Raw genomic sequence first — 20,006 nt, 5'->3', positions numbered from 1 at the left:
AGAGAGCCAGCACTTGCTCTGCACCCAGACACAGCGGCCTCGTAGCTCTCGGGTCCCAAATCAGATAAGTGTCGCCGTGCATTGGGTTGAAAATCCATACTTATAGGAGTTATTTTAGTGACACTGGGCCTTTTGTTTCTCTGTAATAACTATGCAGCTCTGACAACGGCCTACTGTTCAACCAATATTAGCATGCTGATTCTCTGGTGTAGTGCTACACCATTTCTTCCAGTACAGTGTGTATATTGTTTTAGAGGCAGGAATGCACTGGATGTCCTTTGCTGTGGGAGCTAGCTAGCTTAATGGATGGCTGTCCAGCTGTATTTCAATCTCGATGGAACTAATATACTGGAACACACGGGTGTTTTCTCATGATTGAAGTGAAAAATGAAGCATGATATTGTAGGGAGATGGGATCTTTGCTTTGTGCAGGGTAGACTATGTTACAAAGGTGGTGCAGCCTAAACATGGCAGGCAGATTTATGTGTGTTTCTGTCATTTTTAGAAGCATCTCCTCCTAAATATGTGTGAACCCACTATTAATTAAAGTACTGCAATAAATCAAGGTGTATAGAAGCACTCTAATGCATTGTGCTCCAGTGAAATTAAGCTGGGATTTGTGAGCACACCTGCTCTAACATTGGTTTGAAGTCTGCACTTAACAAAACAAAAGGTGGTGAAGGTGACCTCAGAGATTTCAGAGCCAAAACAATACTTAGGAAATCAATTAATATTTTTCAGATGCTCACATTTTTAAACTCATGTTGTCACCTTTTCCCGTTCAGCAGGTGAAGTTCATTCTAGTTAAACTGTGAAATGTTAGCTTCGCTGGTCTCTGCTGCAGCAGGAAGGGCACGGCCGCGTCAAAAGAGCCCATTGTGCTGCTGTGGTTTGTTGTGTGCCATGCAGGCCCAAGCCCATAGATGACCCTTGTTTTTTCTGCGCAGGCCTGGGTGAGGCAGATGCGAACCAGAACAATGGCTGCGTCTCGGAGAAGCCGGCGGTGACTGACTCCACAGGCGCTGAGGGCCCCCGCCAGCCCTGGACCCCCGCCAGCACAGCTGACCCTGACGCCGCCACACCACGCCCCCACCTGGCCCGCCTCTTCTCCCGAGATGCCCCGGGCCGAGAGGACAACACCTTCAAAGAGCGACCCTCCGAATCGGACGAGCTGCAGACCATCCAGGAGCACAGCGGAACGGCTTCAGAGTGTGGGTCGGATTGCCCCGAACAGGACCTAGAGTAGGCTAGCTTTTTTTCCCTCCCTCTCCTCTCTTTTCTCTTTTCCCTCCTCTGTCCTTCAATCTCTCATTTAAGAGAGAGACAAGAACCCCACATTTGACAAATACAACTGTACTACCAACTACTGCTACCACCATGGCATCTGCAAGCTCCGCACAGACCGCCTTCGGGTTGGGCCGCAGGAAGAAGAACCCCGGCCTCCTGGATCAGATCGGAAAGTTCTTTGGAGGGGACAAGAAGAGGAAGAGCAAGGTGAGGAAGCAGGGAGAGTCGAGATGAAAAAAAAAAAAAAAGAAAAACACTCGACTTTTCTCTTTGTATCTCAGTTCATTCTGCTGATTCACTCCCAGAACCACTTTTTACTTCAGATTCCTTAGAGAAGAATTTGTTGCATCATATTTGTCATATTGAAACGTGTTGGTTTTATCGTTGTTTTATGGTGACTGACATTGTCCTACGATTCACAGTAACCAGCTGGTTATGAATCGACACAGGATGATGACTTTGGGTGGAGTTTGTTTTATTTAGATTTTTTATTTTCTTTTTTTATTATGAAGAGGCTGTGATTTTGAATCATTAACGAGTCGTTTCTATATTGTTTCTGTTTTTCTTTTGTTTGAATGGTACTGACATTAGTAGCATTTTTCTCTTTTGTTAAATTTAATATATCTGTCGTAGATGTGAAATGGTGGAATTGTTCACTTGTTGCTGCCGTAATGGAGTTTGCTTACTCGAACGTTTGACAAACTGGAGTTGAGAACAGCTGTGTTTCAGCTCAGGTACTTCCCTAAATGATGATGATGATGATGATGTTGTGAGAGATTGGGAATTGATCCCCGTATCAATAAAACATAGTACTGGTACATTTTATGGATTTTTTCAGAGGCATTGGTTTCTCTACAGAGAGTTAATGCTGCTTCCAGGAAAGTTGATTTCTTTTACTCTGGGTTAATTTCTTAAACATTCACGATAGGTCAGCCACAGGGAGGTACTTCACTACAGTCTGCACGGTGCAGCAGTCTGCTAAGTCACTTTCAAACTTAATGATTATGCTATAAATGATCAAAGAGATAGAAGATGTATATTAATATAGAGTAGGAGCACATTATCATCCCCAGTTTGGGAATATATACAGGAGGCATCCTATAAAGTCAGAACAGGCTTATCTTATCTTGCAGACAGGTGATTATGAGGCATTTGAGCCTGCAGTGCTTTTTAATTAGCTCTAGTGTTGTCAGGATACCGGACTTTTGCCCATTAGTAATTATGAAAGATCACTGATCAGCTCTACTTTGTCAAAACAAAACAAAAGTCGGCTCACTGTCAGTCTTTACTGTGGTAGTGAAAGCTCTGTTTGTACTCCTGGCGCCAGTTTGCCCACCACACCACCTCAGACAGACTGGGATCCGCTTCTAGTCACGATGGACCGCTTGGCACTGTTGCCATGGCTATTAAGAACCAGACTGCAGCTCTGCTGGTTCCACATCTTTTCAGCCCATGGGCCATTCACTCACAGCGATGCCCTCTGGAGGCGGTGTTGAAATGGAAATTTGGGCTCCGGCACCAAATGCGGTGCAAATGTTCCACATTGAACATGCATCGTTATCCTGACAACACTACGGCAACAAGCTGAGGCTAAAGGCCAAAGCCTCTCGTAGACATGGCAGTGGTTGGATATGTCCCATCATGAGTCGCATCTGTTCGTATTGACAGCTGCTGTATAACATTAGTGATGATGGCGAACGGAAGGCTACAGTACAGCAAGCTAAATCCTCCTCTGATTATAAGCTTGTTTCTTTTTTGTCCACCTTTTCTAACCCTGCGGAGCGCTAACCAGAGTGCTTTGGCACAGTATTTGCAAAGAAAACAGCATGAACATATGCATTTCCTCCCATGCCTTATGCCAACTCTGAAACGGTGTTCAGTGTAAGATTCAGGATTAAAAAAAAATGATTTTATATATAATGTATGCCACAAATCTTTGCTTTAGCCTGCTGTGCTGATCAGATGTTGTTTTTCATTTGTGAAATGTTACTCTTGAAATGTTCAGGGAAAATGTCAACAGAACAAATCGTGAAGCTTTCATTTAACGTCGGGTTAGTGACCAATTTGCTGCAGTATTTGTTTGATTTTTCCACTGTACATTGCTCTCCATATTGATGACAGGTTTGCTAAAAACAGTTGTACAAATATATTTATATATGTATTCACCAAGGGTTTGCCTTCAAATGACGAGTGTTCACTTCTCAAGTAAACGACAGACAGGTTAGCCCCACCTCTGTTGCCTCCAGCAAAAAAAAAAAAAACAGCCTGCACTCACTTTCTGCTTCAAACATGAATTTTTCCAAAAAATTCATTCATTTTCCATGAAGACAGATCATTTTTAGCTTAATTTCTGATCTACCCTGCCTGTCTGTGTGCACAGATTCACCACAGACATTCTCAATGCATACATCGACTTCTAGGCTACAGTATTAGTGGGAAATATTGTGTCATTGTTTTCTGTTATGGACTATGATATGCATGCTTATTTCAGTAAAGGTAAATTGTTTTAATATTCAGTAGGTGTGGGGCCATTTACCATCTGATCCCCTTGTGTTTTTTATGATTTTTGTCTGATTTATTTTCTTACTTTTCGATCCAAGCCCCGAGTCCGGGCTTTGTGAAAACGTTAAGACATGAGAGGTAATGAGAGATGACGCCAAAAATGACAAACTTGAGTCTCAGGACATGAAACAACTGCAGGGAATCTGCATTTCAATGCTCACAGGTTTTTGATCACTTCAAATTACAAGGGTAGTGATGTGCTAATTGGACGGGAAATTAAGTTTGCACAAGCATTAGGCAAAAGAAGCAAAAGAAGACAGAATATTTTTAAGCCATAACACAGTGAAAACAGTTTATAGTGATTGATTACTCTGAGGAGATGATTATTGCTTTCCTTTATTTCTCATAAAGATTACCATCTAATTGATGTTTGTATTTATTACATGACTATAAAGTAATGAAACAGCTTCACTACTTACTGCTTTAAAGATAACAATAACCTGATGAAATAAACCTCTGCTGCTCCAAGTCTAGACTGAATGGTCAACATCACACTCCACTCGCGTAACACACCCGCTGCTGTGAGAGAGCAGGGACGATAATTACAAACTGTCAAAGTCCCAAATCGCGAGCAGAGTGGGAAAAATAAGTCACTGAGCCACGGCAGTGAAGATATCACATGGCACATGAGTGCACAGTGAACTTGCGTTGGGAGAGCAGGCAGGGGCGGTTGTTAGTGGGCGTTACACACTGTGGCTTCAAAACCTTGCACAAATAGGTTAGAGGAGAGCCTCAGCATTTGACAGTTTGCAGTAGTAGGTTCCAACATTTTTGTTTGTTCTTATGTATGAAAAGACCCAAAATGAACACTGTAATTGGACTACTTGATTTACTATAAACAGCATTTGTGTGGGAATGATTCTGTCCCAAACGCTTTGATCACTATAAGCAGTTTCCACTGTGTTTTTTAAAGTTATAATTAGCATATTAATTAGTTGAATAAGACAGTATCAGGCATGTAATGATTGCTGGAGTGATTACTGTATATGAAATCAGGCTTTCGCAGAACAGCTCGCAGTCAAAACCAAAACTTGTGTGATAATGTACTCTAACCCCAGTGTCTTGGATGGAGAGGGTGGTGTCAGCCGTGCTCCCTCCCCCCCATCAGTTACCCCGCCTCAGGTTCACATGTCTTTGACCCAGTCGGAGAGTTTGTTTGAAGCAGCAGTGGATCAGTGACGATCCCTGTTTTTGTAACGCCTTCAACTTTGCAGTGGATACTTGTAACCGTTTGTATCTGTTGTGAACTGTTGTGACCGGTGACCTGTTCCTAACCTGATCCTGTTCTAAGCTTTTTGGATTATTGCTTGATTAAAACTCTTTAACAACACCCTCAGCTCTCTCTTTGTTTTGTTTTAATTCGTGTTCGGCTTGATGTCTCTCTCTCTTTTTCGTTGTTCTTCTGTTGTGAAAGTGTGAGAAATTGTTTTAACTGCTCTGCTAACACCTGCCTCTGATTTTTTGTTACTCCCAATTTTGAGGTGGAGTTGCAATTTTTATGTTTTGGACCCAAACCACAGAGAAAAGCCACCAGATGTAAAACACTTCACTTTCAGCATTTATTCTGCGTGCTCTGGCTCTGTGTGCAGACTCAGCCTTTAAGATTATAGACCTTAAGACAAATAAAAGTATTTCACAGTTCAGTCAGTCAGTCACATCAATGCGTAGACTGCAAAACAAAAGGAGTTATCAGAGAGGGTTTAATGAAAACTTTATCTCCATTCGGATAGCACTGAGTAACGGATGACAGGCTTGACTTGTTTGTGTGAGCGTAAAGACAAAGAGAGAATAAAACACCTCCTCTTTTTTTTTTTTTTTTTTTTTCCAAATTCTGCGAACACCTCATTGGTTTTGTTTCCTGGAGACAAAAGCAAATTTAAACTAATTTCCACTCAGATTGGAGAGAAGTGTTGCCACATTTGAGCCATTTAAACCACGTCTAAAGAACATGAACAGCAGCGTGTTCGTGCGGATCGCCTCTCCTCTGAGTTCGTCTCAGCAATTGAGTCGGCACAGGCTCATTTAAATTTCTGTTTGAGATGCAAAAATGTGCGATTATATTCATCTCTTGGTTAGACCGAGAAACACCCTGGCACCCTGGCACAGGAGATTATCACGCATTGAAAACAAACACTGTCCAGGAGTTTGGACAGACAGGCATTTTAATTACATTTAAATACAAGCTGCAAATGATTGATACTGCAGAATTAACAGCAGCACTGCTTTATCAGTCACACGAAAGAAGACGGTGCAGCCTCTGTGCGTGCAGCCTCGGAGTTGGAGAAATTAAAAGTGCAAATATCACTCAAGCATTTCATTTGTAGGATTGGGTTATGTGCTACTTAAGGGACCGTATGAAAATCACCGGGGGTGGGGAGGTCTGATTATTCCCTGAAAAAAAAGATGTTGTACTCATTAACTTACTCAAAATGTATTATTATTGGTATAATTACAGCAAAACTAAAAACCTTAGGCTACCTTCCCTCAGGAAAAAAATAACCCTCCTTTTCTAAACTTCTTTTTTGTTGTTCATCACTCCTAAATGACAGCGCAGATAATTGCTTAATTAGCCCCTTTTTTACTTGGTATCTTGCGGGACACAAGACCTGATTGGCTTTCCCAGGGGTGAACAGCGAGCTGCGGCTGCTGTGTTTGCGTTTCTCCACTGCCTGACAAACTGCTATGTTTGTCAGCCCGATCGATTGGCCCCTCGCTCCCTCTGTACATAAATCTGAGCGAGTACAACTACAGAGGAAAATAAATAAAAAAAACAACTAGTCCTCAGAGTTGAATGCAATTATTATCTCTTTCTTCTGGCTCAGCAAGGGTGCACATGTTGATAGATGTGAAGCACCCTGCAGAGCGTGATGCAGCGAGGGCTGTCATCTGGAACTCTGCTTCCTAACAACCACTGGGGGGCAGAGAGGCTAATTGTGAGTAAATGGATGAATGAATATGTGAGAGAGTGCCGTCTCCTCCTGTTCACCGCTGCAGAGTAGAAATCTGCAGCTCATTTTACAGAAAAACCAGGTATCTTAACTAGTATATTTCGTTATGATGTTCATCCATGAGGGTTTTTCCCTAATGATGAAGATTGAGCGATTCTCAGCCATGAATCTCCCAAGTCTTCCCCCTCTTCGGGATTAATTATTAAGCATCATTCATAATGAAGCAGACTCCTGGCCAGGCAGTGACCTCTATCCTCAAAGGGGCCAGCTGTGATCATTAACCTGCACGGACACCATGTATCTCCGTCTGTGTCCTGAATCCCGATTTCTGGCTTCTCCCTTTTTGGCATCATTATAATTGATTATTTGAAATGTTTATCAGTGTTTGAAGTAATTTCAAAGAAAAGAAAAAAAGCAAATATGCATATTTTGTATTTTGTGTAAATTATTAACTTTCATGAATGATTTTTTTAGTTCAGTCTGCATCCTAAAATAAACCAGCTACAATTCAACCTACTGCCCCTTTTTAAAAGCCAGGAAGTAATTCCCTTTCTTTGTGTTCTGCTATTCATATTCCTTGTTACACAGATAAAAAAAAAATAGAATAAGAACTGGACAAGAGAAACGGCAGCTATTACAAAAAATCTATTTCAGGAAATCCAAAGGACAAGTGTTTGGATACTGGACATGCTGATCTATACACAAATCCACCGTGATTGTGTGTGTTTGTATGTGTGTGTGTGTGTGTGTGTGTGTGTGTGTGTGAGAGTTGCAGGCAGATGAAAATGAGCTCTTTCATGTCTCCCTGCACCTCCTTTTCTTTCTCTCACGAGCTGAAGCTGAATCGCTTCCCCTCATCAAACGGGGGATCAATGATTGCGACCTCCAACTGAAGCGAAACTTTGAGAAGAAAGTTTAAAAAGCTGAAAATGGCAGCATATCCTCAACGCTTAACCAAAATGGCTTTTCATTTAGCAGCATTTTAATAACAGCTCAGACTTGGCAGAAAGCCTCAGTGTCACTGCTCAAGATTTGAAAGCCATCATCATTAAGAGTACGCCAGCAGCTAATGGAAATCTCATCTGTATTTTTTCCCCCTCCTAAGATGTGTAATATTCATTTGACATTTGGATGCATCTGCTTTAGCAGATTGAATAAGAATCCTCACGAGAGTAGGTTTTTTTTTTTTTTTTGTGTTGTTTTTTTTTTGCTTTTTCAAATGGAAAAATAAAGTGTTTTAATGCAGGAGAAGAGAAGAGAACACACACAGAGAGGAAACGCAGAAACTCATTCACATCAAAGGGACAAACTGGCTGGAATTGAGACTGCACCAGCCAGAATTCATACAGCGTTATTTGATCTCCTGTTTCTTCTCCCATCTCTACCTCCTTTCTTCTACTTTCCAGCCAAACAAAGGCGCAGCAGTGGCCACCAAGGTTGCTCTATTTTCTCCCTTCCCTTTCATTTTCTTCTTCCATCATGTCAGAAACAGACATGTAGCACATGCAACACACACAGACACGCGCACTTATGCAAGAGGACATCATTAAGGGGTCACGACTGAAGCACAGGGGAAGCTGCAGAGCTTGAATACACATGCAGACAGCAACAACAAGAAAGGACAGATTTAGTCCTATTCAAACAGTTGAAATAATCATTTTACTGTAATACATGTTTTTTCCTTTTGTTATATAAGATATAATAATCCACATGTCCATTTGGGTGGATTGTGCTTCTCTGTATTGCTCTAATTGTTCGACGGTCCATTTTCACAAAACCCCCAAAAAGACGATAAAGGTGGCGCATAATGCAACACAGCGCGTCTACCATGTTGTATAAATGGTGGTGGCGGTGAAAGTTTCCTCCCTTTTGATTACCTGAAGGTTCTTTGATGTGAGATAATGGATGTGAATCATCAATCGCATACCCTCCACCTCCAGCTCTCCACACACACACACACACACAAACTCATATAAACACACACACATTTTCCTGTTGCATTAATGGGGTCAGAGAAAGGGATGAATGAGGTAACATTAACTGAAAAGTGGGTGGAAATTAGTTTTTTTTTCTCCCGTGGGCTGCAGGTTGTTGATGGTGTTTGATATTAGAGGAATCATACTTTTCACCTTTAATGTGTCTGTGCTGTTTGCATTAGTTAATAGAGGATTTCTTTTAGTTTTTATTCAGGCCTAAAAGACAGAGGATTTCGATCTTATAAAGCACTCATCTTGACATGGCCTTTGTGAAGCCTGACTTTGAAGCACTTGGCTGCATTGATTTGTATTTTGGAAGATAATTACTCTTCTTTGTTAAGATAAAACGGACAAGAAAATACTGACAATTGTAACTGCTCATTTGTTCCACTTTAATTTGTTTTTAATGACTCGTGACCAAATGTTTTCGACAGTTTGGGATAAGGGTTAATGAGGTGGCACTGTCTGAGACGTGGGGCTGCTGCTGACTGAATGATTGTCTGCGGGTGGGTGGGAGTAAACGGGAGGTTTTTCACAAAGTAAACTCAGCAGAACTAAACATCAAAACGTATTCTTATTCAGAGCTGTTGCATCTCAGCAGCCACTTCTCACTGTGGTAGGAGCAAGTAAAAAGATGGTGGAAACTGACAATCTTCTGTGTAAAAACATTCAAATGAACCAAATTTCTGAGCATGAGTAATCAAAAAGCCAATATCAAAAAAGTTATATTTATATGTTAATTCAATGTACAAAAGTTGCATATTGCTACATTATGTATTAAATCACAATCCGCACCACATTAGCATCTGCTTACTTGAATAACAGTAGGCCATGCGCATGATCTATATAGAAAAAAGTTATTACACAACCTACAAATTAATTCCAAGTTCAATTAAAAAATGAATTATTCTTAACATTTCAGGTAAGTGACCCCTTTTATATGCAACAGTTTTGAGCTGCTGCTGTCTCCCATCAGCCTTTGGCGCTATGGCAACAAGGGATGGTGTGCTTTTGTAAACGGTCCATTAAAGAGTGAATCATTTTGTAATTTTGGTGTTTTTTATTTTCATCATTCAACAGGTAAGTAGAACAAGCAACAAGACAACATATACAAAACTGAGTATTATTTCAGTATTCATTAATTTGATCCCGAGGAGGTGTTATAATAGAAGCAATAATTTCTTGGCTGTAGTAAAAGGACTATGCCTTACTTTATCAGATAAACTATTAATCTTGAATGTAATGTTAAAGATTTTTTATGAGCAAGTATCTCAGGGTTTAGAGTTAAAGCCCAAGTAGCTTTAGTAGCTGCATGAGCGAACATTAAACATGTGTGTCTGTTGTTCCTTTCCTTTCTTTTCATTTCCTTTCCAGGGATCTTTCCGAGGTGCTCTCTCTCCAGGTCCTCAGAAAGCCTCTGCGACTTCCCCACGTAAGCGTGGAGCAGAGAACGCTGTGGTCCATTTCTTCCGCACGATCGTAAGTAATGCTCAGAATGAACTCTCATATCTCTTAAGCGCTCACAGTATCGGAGGTCAGACATCTCTAAGTACATTAGCAGTGCTCTTTCCTTCCAATATTCCTCCATGTTTGTCTCTTTGCTGCTCTGATACTTTTTCCTCTCCTGATTTCTTACTAACTCTATAAAACCTCTCTTTCTCTATGTTATTAACTCTTCTTCAGGTGTCCCCTGCCCCTCCTAAGTCCAGGGTGAGTCTTGTTTACATTGCTACATTTGTATAAGTTAAAATTTAAATTCATATACAAACATAATAGATAACACATATAAATACATAAATAAATAGATGAATGAAGACAGTAAAGATAGTAAATATGGAACAATGTCTTTACTTATAGTGTAATCTCTAGACCATTTACCCTCCACCATAAGATATTCATTCATTTTCAAATATTGTAATGATAAATACATTATATTAAAATAAGACAGCAGTTAGATTACTGAAACATCGCTGCGATATCCAGAGTGATGGTAGCACATCCTGGTTTAATAATGATCAATAAAAGAAAGTCAATGTGAATGACATTAAACAGATCTTATTTGTAAGACGCTGTTCTCCCACAGTGTTTTATTGACTATTGCAATGCAGCAGTTCTCACGAGATGATGATTTAACACCGGTTTTTGTAGAATTTTGTAACGGTTGGATAGCACCAGGCTAGGAGTTTCCCCTTTTTTGCAGTGTTTATGCTAAGCTAGCTGTAGCTTCACCTACGTATTTCCCACAATGAAGAGCTGTTCATTTAAAACGCTACACTGCATTGTGTTGATTATCTATAGTGTACTGTAGGCAAGGGCGTAGGTTTGCATATGGACATGTCCCTACCCATATTTTTATACCTTACTATACTATAATTTACTATACCATATATTTCATATATGAAAATTCAACACACGCACATATATTACATTTGCATATGGGCATTTCTGAATGTAAATTCAGATCTTATATGTCAATAAACCGTTTGGTTGATGACATTAAAAAGCCAATCTCTCCGATGTTGAGACCAAACCTACGCCCTTGACTGTAGGTCTCTGGCTTTGTTGCTTCTGAATGTCACTAAACTTGTGCTCTTTTCAATGTGAGCATCTGCCTTGCTCCTCTCTCCTTTACCCCACATATCTGCCCCCCTTTCCTCTGTTCCTCATCTGCTCCTGCCCCCCCTGTGACCCTGTGACTGTCTCCCCCCCCCCCGGACGGACCCTCCCACCTGCCTCCTCTCCTTCCCATCCTGCCTTTGCGATGAGTAAGACACACATTTCTATTTGTCCCCCTCTCTCGTTTACCTCTTGTCCTTGTCTCTTGTCTCTCTGCACGTCCAGTGGAGAGGACTAGCAGCCAAGATAGGCCTGGTAGGTGGTTTGAAACTGCAAAAACACAGAGGTATCATGCCTAATTAAACTGAAGCAAGGGCAAGTGAGGTCATCCTCTCAAACTGCCTTTGAGCGTGACCCCTGTGGCTCCATTTCCATTTTCGTCTCCATCAACCTCTTTAGCCGCCGTCATCTGTCCATACATTAGAGATAACGCCCTCATTTCCTTCCAACTTAAGTCCATTTTCAAATAGGTCATCCCCATTCTGTATCTTTGCAGCCTGACTCATCCACATCATGTGCACATATTGTATATTCATGATAACACAGGCATTATTCTGCTCTTCATTATCCTCGTTTCATCTCAAAATTCCTCTGTGGCTGGCTGAAATGAGGCTGCCTTCTGCTTCATTTGGCGACGTTATCAACACTTAATTTAAGATCTTAGCGAATGTGCATGTGTGTGTGAGAGAGTGCGTGTTTGCTTATTCTGAATCACGAAGCAGCAGAAGCGTACTTGGAGGTAAAAGGTTGAAATGATGTGGACAAAGACTTTGCTAAGGGACTGTATGAAAGTTATCAGCAATCATTTTTATACAGTCCCTAAGTGCTTGTCTAAGGGGATGAACTTAAAATCAATTCCTATATAGATCATTTTCATGCCGATATGATCAAACAGACCTCTGTTTTTTGCTTTTTCCATAGCAAAGATATTTTTGAAGCCTTACCAGAATGAACTACATTTGCTCCATGGTATCTGCTGTGAATAAATGAGCTTCCTGAATGTCATAAAGACACAACAGAAACCAGACTCTTCAAAAACTGATTAGCATTGGGTTTTGCATTTGCAAAGTGTCAGCACATGGTCATACTGCTGTAACTTGCAGGTACCAGATGACATGGCCATGAGGGCCATGAACCTTTAATTTTTTAGAAAATCAACTGCTATGCAATGAAATCTTCTCTTCTTTTTATCTAAAATATGCAAACAGGAAAGTTTTCCCCTTTCATAGCAAACTGTGCTGCTTTGTAGCTTTTCTAGCACATGCATAATTCACACAAATGTCCTGTAAAAGTAGGGTGGAATTGGATTGCACCAGAATCGATATCTGGTTTTCCTCCGATACTTTAGGTCTTTTGTAGAGCACACTCCTCCATCACCCCTGAGCACAACCTGGAGAAGGAGGTCTTATATATTATATTCTCTTTACTCATTACTCCCTGAAAAAAACAGGGCTCTCTGTCACATGTCAGTCCCCTGCCAAACATGTCCAAGACTCTTTGAACACCCTGACTCTCTCTCTCCCTCTGCTAGGGCGACCAGAAGTCACAGTCCGCTAAAGGCAAGAAGGCCAGTGCAGGGGATGGCAAAGGCACCCTGACTAGGATCTTCAAAATGGTAAAGAAAAACTGCTTGTCAGACACTTTCCATTTTATTTCCCAGAGGCTTCTCTGCACTTCTCTTTCCCGGAAATGAAATTGCAGAGAAAATGGAACATTTCTCTAATCACTGTCTTGCCCGTTTCTTTTCTGCCTCAGTGATGATATCAGCAGCAGAGTGAGTAACTGATACCTGATGGAGGATAGCTGAGTTTAACTCACTGCACATTTGTTCAACATTGATATGCTTAGAAGACATCTTAACCTCATTATTACTGCAGCAGCAGCAGAATAATAAGAGGCTTTTTGAGACAAGATTGATCATCGTGTGTTCCACAAGCTTTATGCCGGCTCTGATATAATTATGTTGTAGATGGTGGATCCAGCTCTGGTCAGGGTCCAGCAGGGCTATAGCTAACATACTATAACTGCTTTATAGGGAAGGGGTTGCTTATGCACAATATATAATATAACACTATCATGCAATCTCATCATTCACTGCCAAGCACAACAAGCTCCTTCAGGTACTTTGGTGGACGCGCTGGTGGTAGAATACAAAACTGATCATCAGACACACACAGTCCTGTTGTGCTGATATTAAAGATCTGCAGATTTTTTTTTTTTTACATACTTACTAGATATAACTGTAATAGCAGGGATGACGACAGCAAAGTGTGTTAAACATTTTTCCAAATATAATATAAAGCAGTTAGCAGTTTGCTAACATGTGCAAGATGTCAGTGCTGTACTTACAGTTTATTCGGCCCAAGAGGGGAAAAAAATACATTAATAAACACTATTTACAACTATATTATGATGTGCTGTAAAGAGTTTTTAATCGTCTATAGTTCAAGTGCTTAAAAATATGAAAGAGAGGATTTAAAATAAACTTGACCTGAACTCCTTGTCAGCATCACATCCTCTAGCTAGTGCTGACTTAGGTGGTGAAATAACAGATTCCCTGTCACAGAAAAAGTGTGTTTGTCTGTACTGAGGAAGTGACTTTGGTATCAGTTTTTGGTCAAAAAGGAATTGCACAACATTTAAAAAAATAAATAAATAAAAATCTGCTATCAAGTAACTCTAGAAGTTTCCCGTTCCCTGTTATGACTAAGTGAAGTTTGGTTCTCCCACTCGAGTTTCAGGATATTCAATGTGATACTGATACTGAACACTTACCCAGCTTTTCAGCCTTGGTACATATTTATTAGCACTTAGTTTAGACTGCCATATTCATAACTGCTTGATTTTCCAATTTACAGAGAAGCTCCTTATTAGTTGATTTATTTTTCATATGTCATGAAAGGCAGCGGTGGCTTTCATGCTCTGCCAGTTTTTCAGGTTTTAATTAGCCAGCCACTCTCACTGTAGGCCTATCCTAGATTAGTTGGTATAACAGTTACTAAAGGTGATGAGAAATTCAAATTTCCCTGGGGCTGCATCCTCAGCTGTAGTGGCTAAATTGTTGTCACGAAGCTAAAAGAGAGTAAACAGCTCTGGAGATGAAGAACTTCTGGGATGCTCATTTCAAATCTCCCTGATACGACTAATTAGCACTGACTCAGTGCCATCACACCACCACTTCCATTTCTTCTGCACATAGATGGCACAGTGCAAATGGAAATGAGCATAATGCCATAGTCACTTTTAATTAATGTTTCACACTTTGTTTTTATTCAGAGTCTGCTTTCAGTTTAAGATTTAAATCTAAGTGCGGCTGCTGTATATTGACTTTTTCTCTTTCATGACAGATAATGAATTTCAGCTGGGATGGCTATAAGAATAGCTTAGAACAAAAGCTCAGTCCTCAGCCTTCATTTTATCAGGAGGAGTAAAAAGCTTCTCACAATATGGATTATCTTCTTAAGCAATCCATAAAGATTTGTCTCATTTGTATAATCTTTCCCCCTTTCAGAGTGCTCTACTCTTCTTACGTTTTCAACTGAATGAGAGAGTGGGAAGGAAAAAGAATAATATAGTTTCAGAGACGGCTTTGTAATTAACACAGAATATGTGATCTGGAACTTTGGGAACAAAAAACAAATGGGAAACTGGGAGGTTTTCCTCTGAATGAATGAAATGCCTAAAACCTCAAGGAAAACACATTAACGGGATCTGTGAAGCAATATGTAATAACCTGTGGTCAGGGGATAAGATGCAACCTTAATTCCAACTCTCAAACAAAACAAATACATAAGTAGAAAGAAAAAAGTGAATCAGACTTTTTAAATCAAATTTTTTGAAATACTGAGGAATAGCCTACTGAGTCAAAATTAGATTTTTTTGAGTCAGAATTTTCTCCTTTTTTTCTACACGTCATAAGATTGACTTAGTTTATCACATTTTCACCTATTTTCTCATAACGTTGTTTTACTCTCTGATAAATGTGACTTTATTTCTCAACATTTTGACCTCGACTGCACACTTTTCACTTACTGTCTTTTGACCTTTGACTAAATTTGACTTAATATTCTATAATTAGGCTTATTTGTGCATAATTTTGTCTTCAAATGTCACAATTTTGACATAGTATCTCATAGTTTTTGACTATTGTCCCAGAATTCTCCACATTTTCACTTTGTGTCTTACAAGTCTAGATTTAGTCTCATTGTTTTATTTTTACAATTCCCAACATTTCTTTTATGTTTTGTTCTCCTGGTAGAAATCATCTTCTACACTCATGCATCATTACAAGCCGGAAAAATGCCCACAAGGATGGCTTACTAACCTGCTCATTTCTCACTTTACAGGACTACTCTGACATTTCAGTCTTAAGCCCTTCTCTCATTATTCCGGAGCAGAACCTATTACAGCTAAAGTTAAAGTTAGTTAATTTAGTGGTGTGTGACTACAACTCTCAGGGCTGATGAAAGAGTTGGCAAAGCCTGATGAAATACTTTCTCTCTTCTTCAAATACAACTTTTCTCACACAGAAAGTGACAGGTTTGGCAGAGAGCTACTCTTTTTAAATGGGTGATGACTCATAATGGTCGTCATCAGTGGTGAAGAAATTTATTGGCTACAATTACCTATTACTTAATATAGTTTTTGTGAGTTTGCCAAGTGTTGGCAAGGGCCCCGAGACAGAGGTGAATCCTCTCATCACAGACTGAGTGAAATGACTGATGGGCCGGACTCCAGAAACATCAGAGTAGTCCTTTAATGCTGAGGCAGACCTGCAGGGCTGCCACCTCCACACATTCATCACATATGTCTTGTCTGTTACACAGGGAAGCAGGAGTGCTTCTCCAGCCAAACGCTGAGGTCCCTCTCCACACCCCCTTCCAACAGCACGAGGGCAGATGTTCAAGAACACGGGACTAAAGTGGGGGAAAAAAAAGAGGAAGAAAAGGAGGAAATCTTATCACCCCTTACACTCACCTTCCCCTCCGCCTCTAATAACACTCTAATGTTCGCTAAATCCCTCATCTCTCCTGTTCCCCTCCCATCCCTTTGGCTGGTAGATAGCGACACAATCTGTTGCCCCCCCCTCCCCCTTCCCAATCCTCACCCACCCTTGCATGCGTTGTGCTGAGTCTGTGCAGTCATCATCATTGGTGTGAACTGTTTGCTGAAGTTGATCCTGAAGCCGCTCACATGTGCAGCCTGAATGACCCCCTGACCCCTGCCATGGCTCTCTCTCTCTCTCTATCTCTCTCTCTCTCTTCATATATACTTGTGCTTAAGTTTCTGTGGACGTCTCTCATAGTTTCTCTAACAAAAGGTGGCTGAACTGAAGCAGACCTGGAGTTCTCGAAAGCTAAGGCCGGTGCGAGTCCGACTGACTCGACCGTCATTGCCGTTTGCTGATTGGATGAAAAGGCCGGGCTGTTTCTGTTTTAGTAAAGAGCGATTTTCTGTCTCGTCACACTGTCTTTTGTCGTTCCCTCGAACTTTCTCCCCCTGCACCCGAACATAAACCTGTGTTTGAGTTTTGTTTTGTAATAGATTTAACAGATTTTACATTATTATGAGAGCCATTTTGGTCTTTGTGTGTTTTCATTCAACTCTTGTGTCTTAGCTGTAGTTAAGTGTCCTGTCCTGAATGTGATGTTGATCTATGTTTGTCATTAAGGCTGTCTGTGGATTTTGTGGTAAAAGTTAAATTTCTAAACTTTCTAAATCAATTTTCTGCAATAGTCACTGAAAGAAGCAGAGGAGTTTCTAATGCATCTGTAACTAAATTATTTCGTAGTGCACTATTTTCCACTTTTAAAGCCTTCAGACCCTGAATCTGAAACATAAAGCCAGATTCAGACCATTCATCTATGCTTTAGTGTAGTCTCTTCTTTGTCTTTGTATGCACAGCACAGATTCTGTAAATGCCTTTCCTCCTGACTACCAAAAAAACAATGTGCTGTGTTTCCATTTTGTGAATAATAAAAAACAAAAAAAACAACACAATTTCAAAAAGGTGCTCTGTAACTAACTATGTATTTACAAATTATAAGTTGTTACTTGAGAATGTGCAAAAGTTTTCTGGCACCAAGTCAGTCAAAGAAAAGCTCAGCACTACCACTTGTGCTGTTCCCAACATCCATCTTTCAAAAAGCCGGCATGCGTGATGCGTAGCGTCCATCTCTCCTACTGTTTGTGTGTGCTTGAGCCTCTTGAGTGCTGTGTAGTGGTTTTTGTTGTTTTTTTTTTCTGAATGGATCCTGTGAATGAATGTAAAGATCCTCCTCATTATTGTATGTGTAATAAAACATGACCAGCCACTTAACTGAGAATAAAAAATAAAAAATTATAAAACCAGCTCTACTTTCTGCCTAGTGAAGTGTGTGCTTTGTCCACCTTGGCCTGATGCAACAGCAAATGACGCACCATTCAAAAAAAAAAAAGAGACTGAAGCAAAGGTAAAAGTGGTTTCACTGGGTGCAAACAAAGCTATGACGGTTTCTTTCATGAAGCCAAAATTCATGACTCACTGGCTAATCATTATTCATGCCAAGCTTTCCAAACTACTCATGACTGGAGCACCATTCAGACTCAAGTATAATCACACAGAGTATATGCATTTTCATGTCATGTTCAAATGATGAAAGCACACAAAGGCTGGATGTGGCACAGAAAATGTGAACGAAACCCACTGGGGGGCAACTTTCAATTCATATATCCCCAAGAAAACACGCTGGAAATTATTCTTACCTCATGTTTCATAACAACACATTTTCAATCCCTTTAAATAACCAGGTCATGTTTTCCCACTCAACATCTTTCTATTGATTCATCGATCCAACTGTATGATTCTACTTTGAAGCTGGACAAAAGTATACAGACATATCATGGTTAAATACACGCAGTAGAAGAAATAATTAGATTAACAGTCTGTAGTAGGCAGACTAAATTGCGTGTGGTGTGTGGTGAGTGTTGTTAGCGAGAGTGAAAAAGTATTTCAGAAAGAAATTTTCTCAATGAAATTGTTTGACATTTTAAGAAAGTTAGATGAGATTGATTCAAATTAGCTTAGGTTAGCATAAAGACCAGAAGCAGAGGGAAACAGCTAACCAGACTGTCCAGAGTTGAAAGAAATAAAAATCCTCATATCACCAATTCTAAAGTGTTAAACTGAAAACAGCCCTGTGTTAGAATAAAGCAGCAGTTATTGTGTTAATGGGGGCGTTGTTCAAGGTATTAGTGAGACATGAAATCTGATTCGAGGCTGGTTTGAGGAACGATGTTTGAAGCCTTATTAAACACCAAAACACCAAACAGGTGTTCATAATTCTATGTGACAGGATTTCACAGCTCTTAAAAGATATCACGGCAGTAATTATTTTATCTTCTGTTGTAATGATAGGTGGTAAATAGAAATATTGTGCTTGAATTACCAAATAATTTACCAAGAGTGTGTGCTTTCATGTATTAGATTGGCCAGCGTAATGACTTGAAAGAAGATGCTGCATTTTGCCAGACGACGGGAGCCCTGGCAGCCCAGCTGAGCGTAGCGGACTAACGGATAAATAAATAAAGAGGTTTTTAACATGCACGGCTAAAGTTGGACTGCACAAAAGAAAATGTGATTTCACGGGGAGTTATTTCATGTGGAGCAGAGCCAGGCTAGCTGTTTCCCCTTGCCTCCAGTTTTTATGCTAAGCTAATCTAATCGCCTCCTTACTCTAAGTGCCCGGTGATGTCATGAGAGGTAGTGTCATAGAGGGGTGATACATTCCCTCCCAGTGGCTGCAGCAAGGACTACAACCCATCATGGCTTTCAGCAAGACTACAAATCCCATCGTCAGCAGGGCAGCCAGGACAACGGTTGCTGCCCAGCTGAAGCATATGAGCTGATGAGGAGAGAGACAAGTGAAGAGAAACAGTAGAGGAGAGGCAGAGAAAAGACTGAGGCAATAAGGAGGGGGGATCAGATGTTTTGTTATAAAGAGAAAGAGATCTGCATAAGTGTGTTCTTTGGTTTTGTTGATCCTCTGGCTTAAGTGAATTAAGTTGGCCTGATTTGAGAAGACTGAATACACTGAATTAAAACACAACGCCTCACTGTGTGAATTTCCTGCACCCACGCCTCAAACCTTCAAGAGAAAAGCTCCCTACCTCGCAAAACGTCACGGTCTGGTGAAGTTTTCTTGTCTTTACATTTACCCTTCAAAACATACGAGAGCGTGTCCTTGAGGTCTTAGAAAATGTGCCGAATACACATAACAAAATGATTACAGAGGCGATTTTTAAATTGTGCATAGTTTTACATTCACGTTTGCTAGCTTGCAGTCTCCTTCTTCCCCGTTGCTATCCCTCTTTGCACACTATCATTGCCAGCTGTCAACTAGCAAAATAGCATGAAACCACTTGAACACCAGCGTACCCGCAATACAAACCGAACAGGGACCCACATTGTTCCTACTGGTTGTCAGGAACTCCACAGGGGACCTTTAACACACAGATGTATCGTCTCATCTCACTCTCAGTGAGACAGTGAATAAGTGCATGTTCGAAATAAGGAAATTAAACATCATTTCTATTGTAATAATTAAGGCACTAAGCAATAAAAAGAAAAGAGCTTAAG

The 20,006-nt window shown here is 40.4% G+C and overlaps 2 protein-coding genes across 9 annotated transcripts in view; both read left to right on the top strand.

The window, feature by feature from the left end:
* Positions 1 to 1,495, top strand: part of LOC130171776 (myelin basic protein-like) — a 49,424-nt gene extending 47,929 nt beyond the window's left edge. Inside the window, exon 4 of the mRNA XM_056379910.1 lies at positions 948 to 1,495. Coding sequence (XP_056235885.1) covers positions 948 to 1,246 — 299 coding nt within the window. The 3' untranslated portion in view covers positions 1,247 to 1,495. The remainder of the gene's footprint in view (positions 1 to 947) is intronic.
* On the top strand, positions 1,359 to 17,746 carry LOC130171777 (myelin basic protein-like). 8 transcript variants are annotated; one of them, XM_056379912.1, is made up of 7 exons: positions 1,359 to 1,494; positions 10,148 to 10,252; positions 10,457 to 10,483; positions 11,615 to 11,644; positions 12,921 to 13,004; positions 13,145 to 13,163; positions 16,216 to 17,746. In XM_056379912.1, exons 1-6 carry the CDS (start codon positions 1,378 to 1,380, stop codon positions 13,145 to 13,147), a joined length of 366 nt encoding a protein of 121 aa, XP_056235887.1. In that variant the 5' UTR covers positions 1,359 to 1,377; the 3' UTR covers positions 13,148 to 13,163; positions 16,216 to 17,746. The 8 variants fall into 8 exon arrangements, with proteins under 8 accessions (XP_056235887.1, XP_056235892.1, XP_056235891.1 ...); XM_056379917.1 differs by lacking the exon at positions 11,615 to 11,644 and having other exon boundaries at positions 12,930 to 13,004; XM_056379916.1 differs by lacking the exon at positions 11,615 to 11,644.
* Positions 17,747 to 20,006: the final 2,260 nt, after the last annotated feature.

The sequence above is a fragment of the Seriola aureovittata genome, chromosome 7, assembly GCF_021018895.1.
Source record: "Seriola aureovittata isolate HTS-2021-v1 ecotype China chromosome 7, ASM2101889v1, whole genome shotgun sequence".
Classification (NCBI taxonomy): Eukaryota; Metazoa; Chordata; class Actinopteri; order Carangiformes; family Carangidae; genus Seriola; species Seriola aureovittata.
This window is presented reverse-complemented; position numbering and strand designations above follow the sequence as displayed.

Coding starts and splice junctions, on each gene's coding strand:
- LOC130171777 (XM_056379911.1), top strand. CDS start 1,378: ATGGCATCTGCAAGCTCCGCACAGACCGCCTTCGGGTTGGGCCGCAGG. Junction 1,495..10,147: donor ACAAGAAGAGGAAGAGCAAG/GTGAGGAAGCAG, acceptor TTTCCTTTCCAG/GGATCTTTCCGAGGTGCTCT. Junction 10,484..11,614: donor CTGCCCCTCCTAAGTCCAGG/GTGAGTCTTGTT, acceptor CTGCACGTCCAG/TGGAGAGGACTAGCAGCCAA.